The 17,033-nt window shown below is 35.9% G+C and overlaps 1 protein-coding gene across 1 annotated transcript in view; it reads right to left on the reverse strand.

Moving 5' to 3' along the window:
• The window catches only part of BNC2 (basonuclin zinc finger protein 2), a 233,054-nt gene extending 216,903 nt beyond the window's left edge, over positions 1–16,151 (reverse strand). The window contains exons 1-2 of the mRNA XM_074855944.1: positions 16,131–16,151; positions 15,206–15,406 (exon numbers count right to left, since the gene is read on the reverse strand). Of these exons, the coding sequence (XP_074712045.1) occupies positions 15,206–15,406; positions 16,131–16,151 (222 nt within the window). The remainder of the gene's footprint in view (positions 1–15,205; positions 15,407–16,130) is intronic.
• Positions 16,152–17,033: the final 882 nt, after the last annotated feature.

The following is a 17,033-nucleotide window of genomic DNA, read 5'->3' on the forward strand; positions in this document are numbered from 1 at the left end:
AGAATAGAAAGTGAGATTTTTACATGTTTCACTTTGATGCCATGAGAGCAGCTGCATTAAGTTCTCTCAGTGGTTTTCAAAACCCAAATAAAATGCTTGCTCTGTGTTTTAAAAGTTACTGTGCAAATGTGCCACCCACCCAGTCTGTAATAGCTTACATTCACCATTTTCAGAAAAGATAAACACAGGAGAGTAGGAAATGATAATATAAAAACAGCCTGGCACGTGAAATGAGGAAAAGCATTGTAGACTATCTGGCAATACAAAGCACACAAATGTTATGTTGTGAAAATTAATAGCATCTGAAATTATACTCCCATCCCAGCACTCTCCTCCAACCTAAACCCAAATTAAAGGTATTTTATCTAATTCCCAGTTGAGAGGTTGCTAGAAGTGGTAAGTCACAGCTGTGTTGACACTGAACTTCTTGAACACAGAATACCAACGTCACACTCACACACTTTGCAGATGCTTCGTTATAAGCAGCACCAGTCACTTGATTTGAAATACCTAACCTAGCTGTAAAACAAACTCTTAATCTCCAGCCTCTTCTCCAGTTAAAGTCTTCTTTACAGTTCTGGAAACACACCAACACCTTATTATGTTTATGCTAAACTTATCTGCATTTTGATTGGAATTTTACAGTGACCAGTGGTTCAACTCAATGGTACCTCAGACACTGTTGAGAACAGGCCCCACTTACTCATGGTTTTAACTAGATGCTCTCTCTTTTTGTTCCCACAGAAATCTATAACACAGTGACCTTCAATTTAAAATACAAACTAATTAACTATCCATTCTGTTGAAAAATGTTGGTATAATGTTGATATCTGATTTGCCTGGAGAATTTAAATTATGAACAGACTTATTTTTCCTTGCAACACAATAGACAAAAAAGCACAGGACATCAAATTCTGCACACAGCTAAATGATGCTTCTTTATACCAGATATCAGTATTTGCTTTGATACACCTTGTTTCAGAAAATTTTATTCTCATAGCACTCTTCTTCAGTCAACAAAATTACAACTACCTGTGTAGGTGATTATGCTGTAATTGACTAGTATGGAAATTACAGCACTGATGCAACACCTGCACAATAAGTTTACTTCTGAAGACTGCATGAGTTCCATCTAGTTCCTGATACACCATTGAAAATTTGTGCTGGAGCTAGAAGCACTGGCTTCAACAACTTTCAAAAACCAATGACCAAATTTAGCACTTTAATAATGACTTTAATAATTACAGCAACCTCTGAGGTTTTACCTTCACAAAGACATATTTTCTAGACTACAGCTGTCTAACACTACAATGCTGACTGTTTTGAGGAGTTTTATGATGGTCAATGACTATTGTACATAAAACTTACTGCAAAGCTCTAGCAGCACTATGTTTCTTATAGAGCTGACCAGCAGCCACATTTCACTCCAATTAGGAGGCAGGGACCATGTTTCTCCTAACTGTATTACAATAAACTGACTCAAAAGCCCACACTGCAATTCTGCTAGCATTTCTTAAACCCTTACTTTGTTTTTTAGTATTTTAAACTATGGGGTTTTGTATGCTCTTGGGGCCACAAATGCCTACATTTCTTGATGTCAATTTCCATATCTACATTATGGCAGCAGAAGAAAAAATACCCTGAATTCCAATCTAGAGAATATAATGGATAAGAGTAATAATAAAAAAAAATAATTAATGAACATATTTTATTTGGTACCATGGAACCAGTGACAGTTTTGCAGTCCTTTTCAGTTAGTCTCAGACAGCATAAATGGTTTAACAATGGATATTATTCATAATTCAAAATGAGAGTTCTTATCAATCAATTACATACTTAAAAATGTAAAAAGAAGCTATATACACTAGATACCTGAAATGATTACAGATAATATCACAAAAATCCATTTAGGCTAGGTAAAGTACGATACAAGTATTTTTAAAGATGAAATTATTTAGAACGTGGATCATTTTAAGGACTGCAGAGTTAGCTTCAAGAGAAATACTTTTCCAATGGACTGCTATGTTTTTCTATAGATATGTCCAGATTCTGTGTTACGGTGGTTACATAGATACATTATTCATGTACTTGATTCATTAAAAAATTATTTACAAGGATGCTGTATTATTGTAATGTGGATTTTTTGCATGGAGGCTGGGGTGCATTATGACTCTAATTCAAAGGAGGAAGAGAGAAAGGGTTACAGGATTCATAAAAAAGTATGTAGACGAGATTCCGACTGGCACATAGTGTGTGATAAAAATCAAATATGGAACATAATGGGACATATGGAAACATATCTTTTGTGCAGGGAAGGATGAATCACAAGTTCACAGCTGGAATTTATGTGGATCCTTATTTAGTGGAGCATCTGTAGCCACTGTTTAGCTACATTCCCACATCAACAACAAAACAGTGCCACAGAAGAGAACACATGCATCAAGCTCCAGCTGGTATCTGCGCCCACCACTCCTTTCTTTTCCCTAAAGCTACATTTAGTCAGTTTTCTTTTTACAGTTTGTAGGTGTATAAACATGCATACGCAAGTCAGTGGACAGAATCAAAATGCCACACCTGACCACTGCTGAATTTTGGAAGGGATGGGGATGTGGTATAGAAAGGATAGGTTCAGAAAAAAGCTCCAGTCATTTAAAATCAGTCTCATGTCTATAGCTTTACTTTATGCATTTTACATATTTATGTACTTCATGTACTTTACATGTTAGAAAAGTTTTATTTCAGTTTGGTACCATTAAAAAAGGCCTTTAAAAATGCAAACTGAAAAAATCACAGAAAACATGATTGTATAGGTCTATCTGGAGCAAACCAGATATCAACTTCATAATTATAAAATTGCATGTGCATTGAATTGCTTTAACATTTTCACACCTGACTTGTAGCTTCCCAACATTAACAAAAAGCAAAATAAGGATCTGGAGAAGTCATTTCACTTCTAAGCATCTTTCATGCAAAGGATACATAAATACCAACTAAAGATGTTTAAAGTGGGGTTTGATTTGTTTTGGGGATTTGTGATGTTTTACTTTTTAAGACCATTGCTCTCTATGCTATGAGTGAATTTCTTTCCACTGCCTTCTGAAGGATTTTGCTAATGAAGATATAGATTAATGAAACATACATTTTTATGCAAGAATAAAATTGCATTTTAAAAGTAAAAAAAATGCCCAGTACTGAGTTATCAGAGGATTTTTTTTAAACTAGCATACACCACACAGTTTCTCTTAAATGTGTAATTAAAATTTTGAAGAATCTAGATTTTAAAGGTCATAATTCTATAAATAATGCATTAGTTTACATTGGAGTACAATGCTCTAATCTCTTCCCAAAATTTTACTTCCACAATTATTTCTTCACTTAATATGTATTGTAGACACGCTCCATCATGGAACAAGCAAAACATAAACTACCTCTTCCTGAAGAAAGACTGTAGGAAAAGCCCTCAGACCAGGTCTGTGATTATAGACCATACTTGTACTGATTTCAGTGAGGAAGGGACCAGGCAGTTAAAATTAACATTTCCTAGTGTTGTATTGTTTTTCCACATAAACCTTTTGTATCAGCAGAAGAGTTTGAGATACCTTGGTTTTGACCTGTAAAAATGTACTGACAGACTGACTACCTCAAACAAGCTTTCACATTGGGAAAAACAGATAGAAATTATTTTAAATAAATTAACAGGTAAGTCTGATGATGTAAGAAATTTACTAACCATTTTTCCTGTTGTCTGAACATTTTCCATAGTCTTGGTTGTGTTCTAAAACCCAGCTCTTTTACTTCTCTCCTTAGACAGAGTGAGAAGCCACTAATGAAACTACCCTCATTAAGAATACACCAGTACGTACCTACCTCAATTCTTCCTCAATTTTTAAGGAAAAGAAAACAAAAAATGCCACTTTACAATAAGTGCTATGCCAAAACTAGAGTAGCATTTTCCTTGGAATGAAAATTCACTTATCATGAGAGAGATTCTACATTTGTCAAGTTCTCGTAAATAACTTATCTTTGAATTGCTAAATACTAATTTAATATTACAGCTCATGCAACCAATTTTATTTTTTAAATATTTAAGGAAGACAATGTCTTCAGAATGCTACATCAAAAGGTAAAAAAAAAAGACACATTTCCAAGTTAATTCAAATGTTTCAGTTGTCTGTCTTATTTATCCCTGCAGAGAAAAATCAACACCTCAGTAGATTCCAGAGCAATATTACAGGAGGTCTTGCAAAATAGCGTAATAATATTCTGTTTAGATTACTTTGTCTTTTGTGTTTAAAATGATTTTGTATTCTAGGAAAGAGGGAAGCAAAGTGGGAAGAAACTGGAAATTATACATGGCACAAGACAAACAGTCAGCCATATACATTTCTTAATGTAAAACAGTGTTTACTATTCAGCTATCACTATTCTAGTAGAAATCCAACATTTTTTTAAAAGTAGAACAATGATAAAAAAATGTAATAAGTAAAATCTATGATAATGAGATCCCATGCCTGACAGACAGATGCCATACCTTATTTCTATACATGAACAAAAACATGTATGCTGAGTTGAGGGGTTTTATTCTAGCAGAAATTAAATGATTGATAGCCTCCAGGTTAAAATTTATTTTCCTTTAACACTCTGATCATTCTTTCTCATTTCCTCTTTCTCTTCCCCCCCCAACCCCCACCCCCGAACTGAACTTTAGCATTGCATTAACAATGCTAAAGGATGGGTGGATAGGAGGATCTATTAAAATGAGTAACTCACTGCGTAAGGTACTTTTCTTGCAGCATGCTCCATCTGCATGAAGCCAATGTTTTGGTGTGCTGTCTGCTGCTGTAACCACTTCTCTCCCAGATATCAATGAAGCTGTGCATACATTTTATTTTTTTATGCAAATTATGGCTTTGGAGAGGTCATGCCTCAACACCATTGAATTAATAAGCTGCCAATCTGTGATATAAAGAACATATCTATAATCATCAATCACCTCTCAGATTATTAGATTGTTTCCAGGGCATTATAAAACCCATTAAATATCGGGCATTTCTTTATGGCATTCTGCATAAAGATGCAGCAAAGCATATGAATAAATCTCTTTTGGGGGAAGCTTTACAGAGAGCACTTTTCCCGCTATCTTTAAGGACACTAGCAGTTAAAGAGTGAGCTGTTTCATAAACCTGTTTGTACACCAATGTTCAAGTTACACTTGAGGGACATGGTAATTTAGAAAAAGGATTTTTGTTTTAAGGCTTTGAATGCTAAAAAAACCCACCCCACCCCAAATCCTGAAAAAAACTCCATAAATAAATCCCATTATTTAATCTTTAATAAAAAATAGAATCCTTACAATCTGTAGCACAAATGATAAAAGTTCTTACACAGCTGTTACGTTTTTCCTGGTTTAGAAACAGTAAACCAGAAGTTGTTTTTGCTTTTCATACCTGCTTTTCACAACCTCTTCTTCCATGCATTCTAATTTAAAAGAAAAACTAATATTAGATAAAGCAACACATAATTTGACAGCCTACCAGTTAAATTCTGACAGGGTCAATAAAATGAGAGCTTGCAGGAGTCCCAGATGAGGAACACTTTCATGAATGCCTCCATTGTGTAAACTCTCCGTATATCCTGCCTGCAAATGACAGTCATATGCCACCAGCTGCAGGAGGCATTCCAGCAATGTCAACTGCTGTGGGGCATTAAGGCAGGGTAGATGAGTTGGTACTTCTTTATATTTTTCCCTGGCTAGAACAAGGGCTGTCATGCTAAACTCATTTAAGCGTTATTTTTCTAAAGACTATGGTGTTTATTTAGAAATGTAAAAAAATATATAATTAAAGCCTTGCTAATGGAGCTCCTCATGTTAATAGTAGTTTTATAATATAAAGCCAGCTGGAAGTAATTATTTTTTTCCTTGCATACTTTTCATTAGTTTGTACCTCCCTCCTCCCCAAGACATATACTTCAGATGTTCTTATCAAATTTATGTATTTTAAAAAATAATCTGTCCAGGGAACAAACAGCCGCTAAAAGTTACAATAGGAAATGTGAAAACCTCTGTGTCTACTACTCAGAAATACAGTCACTACCACTTCTGAGGAGACTGCTTTCCTATGAACTCCATTTTATAGATTGCCATAAAATTTAAGTTTTAGAGAATTCCTGAAAAACAAACAAACAAACAAACAAGACTTGGCACATTTTTAATTAAGAACTAAGTCTGAACACAGTGATACAGGTTTGTGTCTAACTGGTTTTAAAAAGCTCACTTATGTGCAAGTCAATTATTTTTTGTCTACTAAGACTATGTAGAAAAAAAAGTGTTCAAGCATTCTATGAATTTAATTTTCCCATTTTTCTTGCTATTTATTTTGTCAAATAAACACAAAGCTCGTATTTGAGATATAGGAATACAAATATACTGAGGGCTCCTTTTTAAATATTAGCAATGCCTTGGTTAAGAAATTGTGCAAAGTAGAGATTAAACTGAGATGTTTTTCAGCACCTTCCCTGTGATAAGCCAGGGTATCACATATTTTTATCATGCTCTTGCATACAGGCACACCAAAATACAAAACACTGAACTCTTCGCATGTCAGCACCTACATTCAGCCATCCTTGGAAGCGATGCTTCTCCTCTCTGCCCCTCATCTCTTCCTATATTCCCTTATAATCAAGATTGGTTTAATTATTCAATTACTACCAAGAAGAGTTTTTCTTTTAATACGTGTTCAAATATACATACAGAACAAGAAAAACTGTAGGGAAAGAAAAATGAGGAAAGGCATTAATAAATAAAGGATATCAATAATGATCTATCATAAAATGACATTTTGCCATTGTACTTCTGCAGGAGCCGTAACATCTCACAAGACGTCCCTCTGAAAGCAGCAATAAAACTGCAGTACAGTACACAAGGTCTTGTATTCTGTGCAGGCAAAGGACAATGAATATGCTAAAAGGAAATCAATCTGCATAAAAAGATCTGAAAATAACATCTTCAGGTTTGTTTGGTTTTAGTTTTTGTTTTGTTTTATTTTTTCCTTAATGAAAAAACAAGGCAGATAGAACACTTTGGAAAGCCACATTTTTATGTAAACAAGATTAATTCCTTTCAAAATGCTACCTAATTGATTAAATTACCTTTATCTTACTGTGTTGCTACTCTTCCTATGGAAAAGTTGGCAATTCCAGTCAGCAAGGAGTCTTGCAAATATTTCCCCTCCAATTTAATTTCATGTTGAATTACACTGCCCAAATTTCATTTTGAGATTTCTGGTTCAAGAAATTCAAAACTTCAGAGGGAAACTATAAGCAACCATAATTTTGCACTGGCTTTCAGGGTAGCCCATGAAAAACTGAGCTTTGAGTAACTTACACATAAAATCATACACAGGCCTATAATGTCTAAAAGCTCAGACCTGAGCAGAGACTTTACGGGTTTAATTTCTGGATTGTGATAAAACAGGAAGCCAGGTTTAGATTTCTTTAAGAAAATGCAACGCCCTTTTTTTTTTTTTTTTAAATGATGTTCATCTCATTAGCATCTAAAGAATAGAAAAGATTAAAATACACAAGAGCAACCACTGTAGAATCTTGTCTTGCAAAATACCTGCACATTTAGCTTCATAAAAGTTACACATGTACAGAAGGTTTACAGAATTCAGCTCCTAAGTTACAGCTCACTCTGAAGGCTAATACACTGCTATCTGTAATTCTGTACCTAAACTATATGCTGTCCTTGATGCATGACAGGGCCTCCAATGACATGAATGAAAAACACATGCTCAGATCATGATGAGGATATGACCCTTTATATTCTATTTTCCTCTCACTGCTACATACCAAATGTTGAATAGTTCATCTGAAAAAACTACATTGTATGACATTTTCATTCAAACTGTTCAAAGCCAGAATTATTGCATTTTAAAGTTACCAATCTTTAAGAAATACACTATGAAATGCATAAAGAAAATACATATACAGGGAATCAGGTCTTCCTCCTGATAAAATAAACCTCCTGGTTAAATAAAGTTTAAAAAGAACCACCACAAATAAACAAATTGTGTTCATCAGGTGTGTCTCACTGTTCCCCAAGCTGTTAAAAATTACTGAGAAAAAGAAGAGCAATTAAAGCTCTTCTCAACATTAGTTGCAGCAGGTATCACAAAAAAACAAAGACATTTACCATGCCACTCAATTTTGTCTATAAGGGGCATATTCCAAAATGCACAGGTAGGCAGCCTGCAGCACCGATTTCTACTGACGTATTTGTGTTGGGGTCCACTTTGAAATAAACATAATCTCAAGTATCACAGCAAGTTTACTTGCCAGTGACAATACATTTCCGCTTTAATGACAACACCAGTATAAATTTCCTCACTTTCCATAAAGCTTCTTAAAGTATCACTTATTATTCCCTTTATAAGAAAAGCTTGCTGATTTCTGTGTTGTGCACGGGAAGGAATGGCAGGATCATAATTGTGTCATTTTCTCTTCTGAACTCCTGTGCTCTGTAAGTGGCAGATGACACTCTTTTCCTTTGCACAAGTGCACAGATACGCATCATCAGTAGAGGATGGGGATGCAATGACTTCCCGAGAGAGTCAGAATAGCATCAGTGGTACATTGTTGGCAAGTTCACACTGATCAAAGCAATTCTGAGATGCTCAACCCCCGCCCCCCAAAAGAGATGGCCTCTCTATGACAAAATGTTGTGTGACACAGCCGTACAAGTGGCACTGTTTTCTTTGTCAGTGAAGGAAAATCATTTAGAAAACAGTCGTCAAGTATTTCATCAAGGGAAAAGGGGCATTAGGGCATTACTATAATGAGTGGGATGAGCAGTAACAAAGCAACAGATGCCTGTCCACAGGCTGATGTACAGTCTCTTATTCTGGACATTTGTTAGACAGACTGATGTTAAGCTAAAAAACACATCTGCCTCACTGAAAAACTGGATATAAACACACAGACTTTCATTTAGTAAAACTGCTTTTTAAGTTTACCCTTTTCTACATGGCTTGGCAAAAAAATAAATCCCTTAATTAGTTTATCTAGATGCTGAAATTTTGTCACTATGCTCTCTGAATTATAGTAAAAAACTTCATTAGTGATACTCTGTCTGAACTAAAAGATTAAGGGAAGCAACAATGGAATTCTCCCTTTCTCCCTCTTCTCTGTTTCAGCCTTCTCTTTCTTGAGCCAGTATGATTCATCACCTCCTGGGTATACTAGGAGCCCCAAGTTTGGAAATTCTTCTAAACTGCGAAGAACCAAATCCTTTTACAAAAGCACAAGCACTATTGTTTGCAAAAAATAACTGAGCAAAGAAAGCTATACACAGCATATGTTTTGAGCATTTCTAACAAAAAGTAAAAGCTCTTTAAAGCTTTTGTTTCTGATTGTACTTTATGACGACAGTTCTGTATCAGTGAACAGAGTGTTCCTTAGCAATCAGCACAGTGTCACAACGACCTGGCAAACGCGAATGCTTTCACTATCACTACAGTCCTTGCAATCTTGCCTCAGCTGTGACCCATTCACTTTTGCCCCAACTTCACTAAGATGCCTTACTCAGCATCTAATTAGTTAGGGAAGATTTGCCTCGGCTCTTAACCCTGACATAAGAGCAGGAGACTCTGCTGCTGTTATATACCAAATCTGTTCTGTCACTACATTAATCAAACCCCCATAAAATTATGCATGAATCAGTAACTACTAAAATACAAAGTAGAAAAATAGAAAGTAGAAAAACTATACATTTTAAAATGTTAAACACCAGTGCTTATTGCACAATGTATTTGAGCATGTGCTTTAATATATGCTTCATCGCTTCATGCAGATTTTACAGATTTGTGCATACATATCTCAAAGTTAAGCAAAGATCTGACAGTGTTCTTAGCACATCAACAACTAAAATATACAATGGCACAAGTATGTTCAAATGCTGTATGCATATATGTGCAAGATTAATATATATAGAGAGGAACGGGAAACATTTTGCGATGTTTTAGTTCTCCTGCAAATACTGAACACAGTAAGAGAAACTATTGAGAGGGGTTTTTTTATTTTTAATCATGTTATCATGCACATAGTCATGTATTTATCACTGCATGTACTTGTCTGTCGAGTGCTATATGCCATACAAGACATCCTGTGCTTTTGTCATGTACAATATTTTTCTAATGCCTCTATTCAGAGGCACATCAGAAGCAGCACAAAATTCTTGATGCAAATATTTTTAATTTGCTAAAAGGACATGAACCATTACAGGTCTAAACCATGCTTTACCAAAACACCCAACAAAATTAAAACAAGTGTCTGAAATGAGACAATGTAACCTGATAAAGCTTCTGAATTCCTACTAGCACATGAACTTATTCATGAACAGCAAAAAAACCCACCCACCTGGGGTCAGCTAATCTTTAAAATGGTGTGATAAAAATGTATATATTAAACTGTTATGTTTGCTGATGCTTACTGACAAAGGTGATTGTTACCTACCATATACTACAAAATGCATTTTACCAATGTTAATCTTCCTCCCAGAATGTTCATAATAAATCAATGTATGGAATTATAGCCTGTTGTCAAATTAAGTTTGAACTCTTTTTGCATGTACGCCTATATTAAAAGAATAGTTATATGCTACAGTAAAACAGTTAATTACTTAATAAATGTTAAAATTGCATACAACCTCTATGACCAGCAACCCAGGAACATTTAAAGAGCTTTCACCTTCAATACATTAGACATTACACTATGCTCCTATTTTTAAATACTGGTTCAATAAACAGTTTATGTGCCTATGTCTACATCAGTGGATTGGAATAGGATATCTGATAAGGAACTATCAGACTGAAGAATACAAGTACAGCTCAAAACAGGCAGTGCACATCGTGTACAGTTGAATACTTCTAGCAATATTAATGCATACTCCACATATTGTAAGTCTTATTTAGTTTTCCTCGGAATAAGCATATATTTATGCAAGGAAAAAAAGTTGAATTTACTGTACCATATCTCTCATGAACAGACGCGTCTATATTAATATACATCATTGATTTAATTTTTAGTTTTCTTGCCTTCCCACTCACCTATCTAGAAGTGATTTCTCTGGTGATAACTAACACATCATGCTAATGAGAGAATCTAATGTACAATAGAGAAATGTCACTACTAATAATATTTGCATGAAGTTAAATAAAGCAACTGTAAGAGAATGTCAGACAGTTGTTCTTTAATAAGATACAGTTACACAATGAAATTATGTTGTTAATTTTGTTACATCATTGAGTGAATCCTCAATTACTATATAATGACGCACAGATCCATTTATAATTCTGATATACTGCTTTTTCACTCTCACATTGAAAAAAGCTTCTGGAAAGGCTATTACCTTCTTATCTGAAACAGATTAAACCTACTTCTTTCTTAACAAAAAGGTACATGGCTCTGGCATTTTGTGTCACTGTGGGTTACAGCCATTTCTCTTATGGTCTCACTTCTGAATGACTTAAAAAGTATTTTAGAACATTACAGCCCTTAAGGTAACTGGATGAAGAAATATGACATTTCCTATCCTGACAAATGCACAAAACATTTATGAAAGCAGACAATCACAAAAGCCTGCTTTTTTAAATCAATCAAATGCAGAACTTCTTTTCTGTTGTTAACAACTCCTTGCCAGAACTAGAATGGGCAGTGGGTGCCCTGGACTTAACCAGATGAGCACGGAAGAGAACCCAAGGGTTTCTGCTCATTCTCGACCTGTCACTGATCAAAGTGACCCAAAGAAGCACTCCTTTTTAAAAGTTAAGATTTATGCCCTTTGAGGTTATCACACATTCTTCTGTATACAGAATGGGATGACCCTTTTCAAGCGAATCACACACTTTTACGTGGACAAAAGGTGCACAGGCAAAACAATGCAGTCAAGTGGCCATGTCATAAACTTCTCACAGGTAATTTAGGAGACTATTCCTCTTCTCCTCTCACCCCACCATAATCTAAATTTGCTCTGGAATATGGAAATGCCATTTTCTTGCGCTCCACTCTCTAAGAAAATAAACCAAAAATAAATACCATCATAATAGCCAAAACCTGTATAATCAATCCTAATTTTTCTAAGACACATACAGTTCCTTGTCATAATGAAGTAAGCTTTCCTTTTATTCTGAAAAAAGTTATTCATTTCTATAGTATGCAAATAGCAGTGCAAAGTGAATTGAGAGGTAAGAGGAAGGAGGGATTGCAAGGTTTTATTTTGTTCTAAATCATTCTTCTTGCCATGCTTCAATCTTTGTACTAAAAACCTGCTTGAGATTAAGTTACAACTTCAAGGAAAAGTGATGGGACTCGACGTTTGTTTGCTTCTAAAATACATGTGGAAAGCCATCATTATACTTCGAAATTTAAAAAACAAATCTCTCTAGCATTACTATGTATAGCTGGAAAAGTTTCATTAAACAGTTCTTTCAAACCATGCCAGCAGACTTTGCTTGCAAGTTATGTACAATTCATAACTTCATGTTGTTCGTACTCGTGAAAACAATTTTTCTTAAAGCATAGTAAAAATTTAAAAAATACTTACATTTCCAGAAGATGGATTGAAAATAATTTTTAAATGGATTAAAATAGGTAACAGAAAACAATATTCAAAATGTTCATGATTTAGAAAGAAACAGTGGCACTTAAGACACAAATGTGCAGCTGCACTTGCACACAGTCTGTGCTTACAGTCTGCGTGAGCTAGCAAGTTACAACAGCCTTAAGTCAGAAATATAAAACAAAATATTATCCTTAAAGAGGAGAGAAATGGGTTTAGCAAAATAACTTACCCTCCTCTTAAAAGCATGATGAAAGCATATTGGGACTGATTATGCTTAGCACATGATAAACAAACAAACAAAATATGACAAGGAGATTAACACAGTATGTGAATGCATTAAGTACAGACTTTTAAGAAATAAATCTGTTCGACATTACCACCTTTGCAGTGCTACTGTGTGTGTATTCCAGTGGAAGGATACACACTGATGCAGCATCTACCACACATTTAGTCATTTAGTACATTACTTCTTCTATAGAGAATACAACATGAGCACACATGTTCAACAATGTACAAAATCCAGTTAATACTCAAGAATTAGCACATTTAAAATATTATTTACAAAAGAAAATAGAAACCAAACAGCCTAGCTTACATGCATAAATGTTTGTCTTGGTCTAATAAGCTAGTTGTCTCAAATTATTTTACCCCCTTACACATTGTGATGCTCTTTTATTTAGTTTTGTTTCCTTTTGTCAGTGTTGAACATTTTCTAGTATTCCAGAGACCACAGAGGCTAAATCTGTTGAAAAAGGTCTAATACTAAACAGGCAATCTAATACTATCTATGTGGTTCAATCGTCATTTATCAATTGATCGTTATCTGGATCTAGTTATGTTAACTCTTTTGTGGCTGAAATGGAAAGAACCTTGTCTCCACTCCAAAAATTTAATCCCACTTCTTACTAAAAAAATACAGCAAGTAATTTGAATAACTGCTTTCCATGCTATTGCTCAATATCAGTATAACCAATGTGTTATGTATCAGACATACATACAGCTGATAAGGCTTGTAAGCAGTGCAGTAGCAGTTCACACTTTCTAGTGCCAAGCAGTGTTTTTGAAATGTGCACCTCTACCAGGAAATGAACTTTTTTACTTTCAAGAATAGGAAATTGAACAGAGTTGCTTATTTGCCTTATGTTGATTACATTCTATACCAGCATACTGTATCAGCAGTAATCAGGGTCCCTCTACAGGATATATCAAAATATTCCTTATTCAAATGCCTTCATCCTGTCCTGAGCTATACTGCTTAAACTGTCGTCCATAGACAACCGCTATTGGTTATTAACTATCTGCTTTGGAGTTTTCTTGGCTTTAAAGTTTTCTTTTAATTAAATTACCATTTTATGGCCAGTATTCAGGCATGCTTTGTTACTGTAAACTATAAAAACCTAATTACTTTCCCTCGCCTTTCTTACAGTACAACGCCTCTCAGGTAAATGAGTTCATTCATCTTATGTCCACCATTAAATAAATGTCTAATATTAATATACAAATCATTTACTAACTCGTCTTTTGGCTAACACAATATTTCAACTACTACCAGTCAGTGTCAGACCATAATTGGAAACTAGTTTTCAGAAAGGCAAAACATCCCCTGGTAGCGAGTCACCCTGTTAAAAACCTCCAGGTTGAACTTCCCTCCCCTGCTTGAGCCCCGTCCAAGCAGAAAGTTTCTCCCTCTCTTTTTTCCCTTTCCCCCCCCCCCCCTCCTTTTTCTTTTTTACCCCCCTTTCCCTTCGCCCAGAAGAGCCAAGCAATTGTGCAAGATTAGCCACAACACACAGGGCGCGTATCACCAAGTGCATGGTACAGAGACACTGGCTCCTGTGATTAATTATCAGTTATTACTGGCCTTGCAGTAACATTTTCGCTTTCCCGTCAGAACCGGCATACCAAACTGCCTTAAACGCGGCCCCCGGTGAAGGAGCAGCTCTGGGGAGGACGCCAAGGCACAGCTCCGCAGAGAGGGGGGGGAGAGAGAGGGAGCAAGCGGCGGGAGGGAGCGGGAGAGGGACCCGAGAACTGAAAACTGTCTCCTGTAACGACCCTCACTCAGCTCCGCGCTGGCAGCAGCTCCAGCAGGACGGCTCGCCGCTTCTTCCTCTGAATAAAACTGTGTTCTGCCACATGAAGTCAATTACGCCGTTCTGAGGGGCCCCCTAAATTTAGTATCAGTTTGATTTGGGGGCTTATGTACTCAGGAAGAAAGAAAGGAGTTTTGCTGGGATAGCAGATACTTTTATTTATGGGACGGGGGAGAGCAAGGAGAAAAAGACTGGAACAAAACAAAAGCAAACAAAGAAAGAAAAACAGTCTTACTAAGAGCAAAGCTCTATTTGAAAACTTTAAAACAAATGCTTTGCTTTTACTTAAAGCTTTAATATTTTTTTCTCTTTTAAAAAGGAGCCCTTAGGGAAGCAATGAAGTAACCATGCACATTCCAATGACATAGTTATGACAGTTCAGAGGCTAACTATGTAGTGATGAATGAAACAAAAATGAAACGTGGAAAGAAAGAGAAGAAAAAAAAAAAGAGCACAAAAATGCCATGTTTTAAAATAAACGAAAGTAACGTACCTGTTGGGACATTCTGAATAAGAGGTTAGTGTCAGTGTTCTGCCATGTCCCCATGAAACCAGAGTCGGTCGCTGCCGTTCTTGTTCCGAACTGCATGGAGTTGTCAGTGCAGGAGTCTCTTAAAGTCAAGTCTCTTGCCCTCTTTCGCTCTCTGTGTCTCTGTGTGTGTCTGTCTCTCACATCCACTTCTGCCTCTTCTGACTGAAAAGTGAAGGTGGATTTTTTGAGCCTCTTGGCAGCCAGTAGCAGGAGTGTAGTGTAGTTAAGAAGCTAGCTGCACTGTGCGTTTCATTTGGGAAGGGGGGATTCAGTGGAGAGGGTCAGAGCTTCTTTCGCACCTTCAGCAGAGATACCCCTATCATTTATGCGTAGATTGTGACTCCCCAAGCTCGCCTTTGCTCAGTTTAACAGCTGCCTGTCAGGTGTGCATGCAGCACTAAGGAGACCCAACCATCAGCTTCAAACTCTCAGCCACTGGATGTCATTGGATAGCAGAGCAAAGAGTCAACTGCACTGCTCCACTGTCAGGCACCAAATGACATCCTGCACTAACCCTTCAGTCTACAGATACACAGATACACACACACACACACATTCTCTCTAAGTAGCACAATGATCAGAGTGAATTGGGAGAAAGAAAAGGCTGTGGCCCTTTCCCTGTCTTTCTCTGTTTTTCCTCAACAATGCTGTCAAGTACAGCATGTAATATCTGACACTTGCCTACCACACAGGATTAGCCAATCTTAAAAAAAAAAAAAAAAAAGAAAAAAAAAAAAAGGAAAAAGCAAGCAAGCAAGCAATTACTCTTAAATACAGTCAATATTCACTCAGAAGTAAAACATAAAAGTTGGCCTAGTTATTTTCTAAATATTAGTCAGACAAGAATTGTGGGATAGTCAGTTCCTATCCCAAATAAAACTCTTACCAAAGACGGGAAAAAAGACATGATCCAACTCCTTTTGAAATAAAACCAGAAAGTCACATGCACATTTCATCTCTCACACCCCTCTCTTCCCTTGCCCACTGCTAAGTGTCTTAAGCAGCATCGTGAGCAAGAAAGGACGGAAAAATGAAAAAGCTAGCCCATTCTTCCCCTCCCCCAGAAGATCAAAAGTAGTTTTCTGTTTTGTTTTGTTTTTTTAAGTAGCTGATTGAAGCAGATACAATACACCTTTCAAATCGTAAAGAACAAAGAAATTAATCACAGAAGAAAAGAAGCCAGTCCCACACAGTTAAAAAGTAACGCAAAAGAAACAATATTTTTCCTTTAAGATCTTTCTTCTGTACTTAAGGTACAGTACAATATATCAGGAAAAATAATACTACTACAATACTGGTTTTAATTACAATGGCTTTTTAAAGGGAATCTTATTTGAAAAATTCTCTTACTTCATCCTTTACATACAGACAAGAAATGATAACTGCAAACTTCATAAATATAAGACAAAATTCATGCAATCTCATAAAAAAAACACCAGAGTATTAAAAAAAAAAAAAAGCTATCCTTTCCAACATAAGGAACATTCATCTTCTAATAAAATCTACAAATTTAGGAGGACAAATGTACCACTCACTGCTTTTTTCTTAACTCAGGAATAACAATAAACCTCACTCTCTGGAACAACAAAAGAAACAGAAGAGAGCTTCAGTGGCAGCTCTGTGTCATTAGTGTGCAATGAGAAAAGATGAGAAGATGTACACTATGTTGACACAAATGTGCCTTCCCCTCTAGACCCTACATCTCCTGAAAGCTTTTCTGTTAAACTTTCCTCCAGTTCAGCACCATTAAGTACAAAAAAAAAAAGTCTCAAAAGCAGCAAATTCAATA

Source organism: Strix uralensis, chromosome Z (genome assembly GCF_047716275.1).
Source record: "Strix uralensis isolate ZFMK-TIS-50842 chromosome Z, bStrUra1, whole genome shotgun sequence".
NCBI classification, from domain to species: Eukaryota; Metazoa; Chordata; class Aves; order Strigiformes; family Strigidae; genus Strix; species Strix uralensis.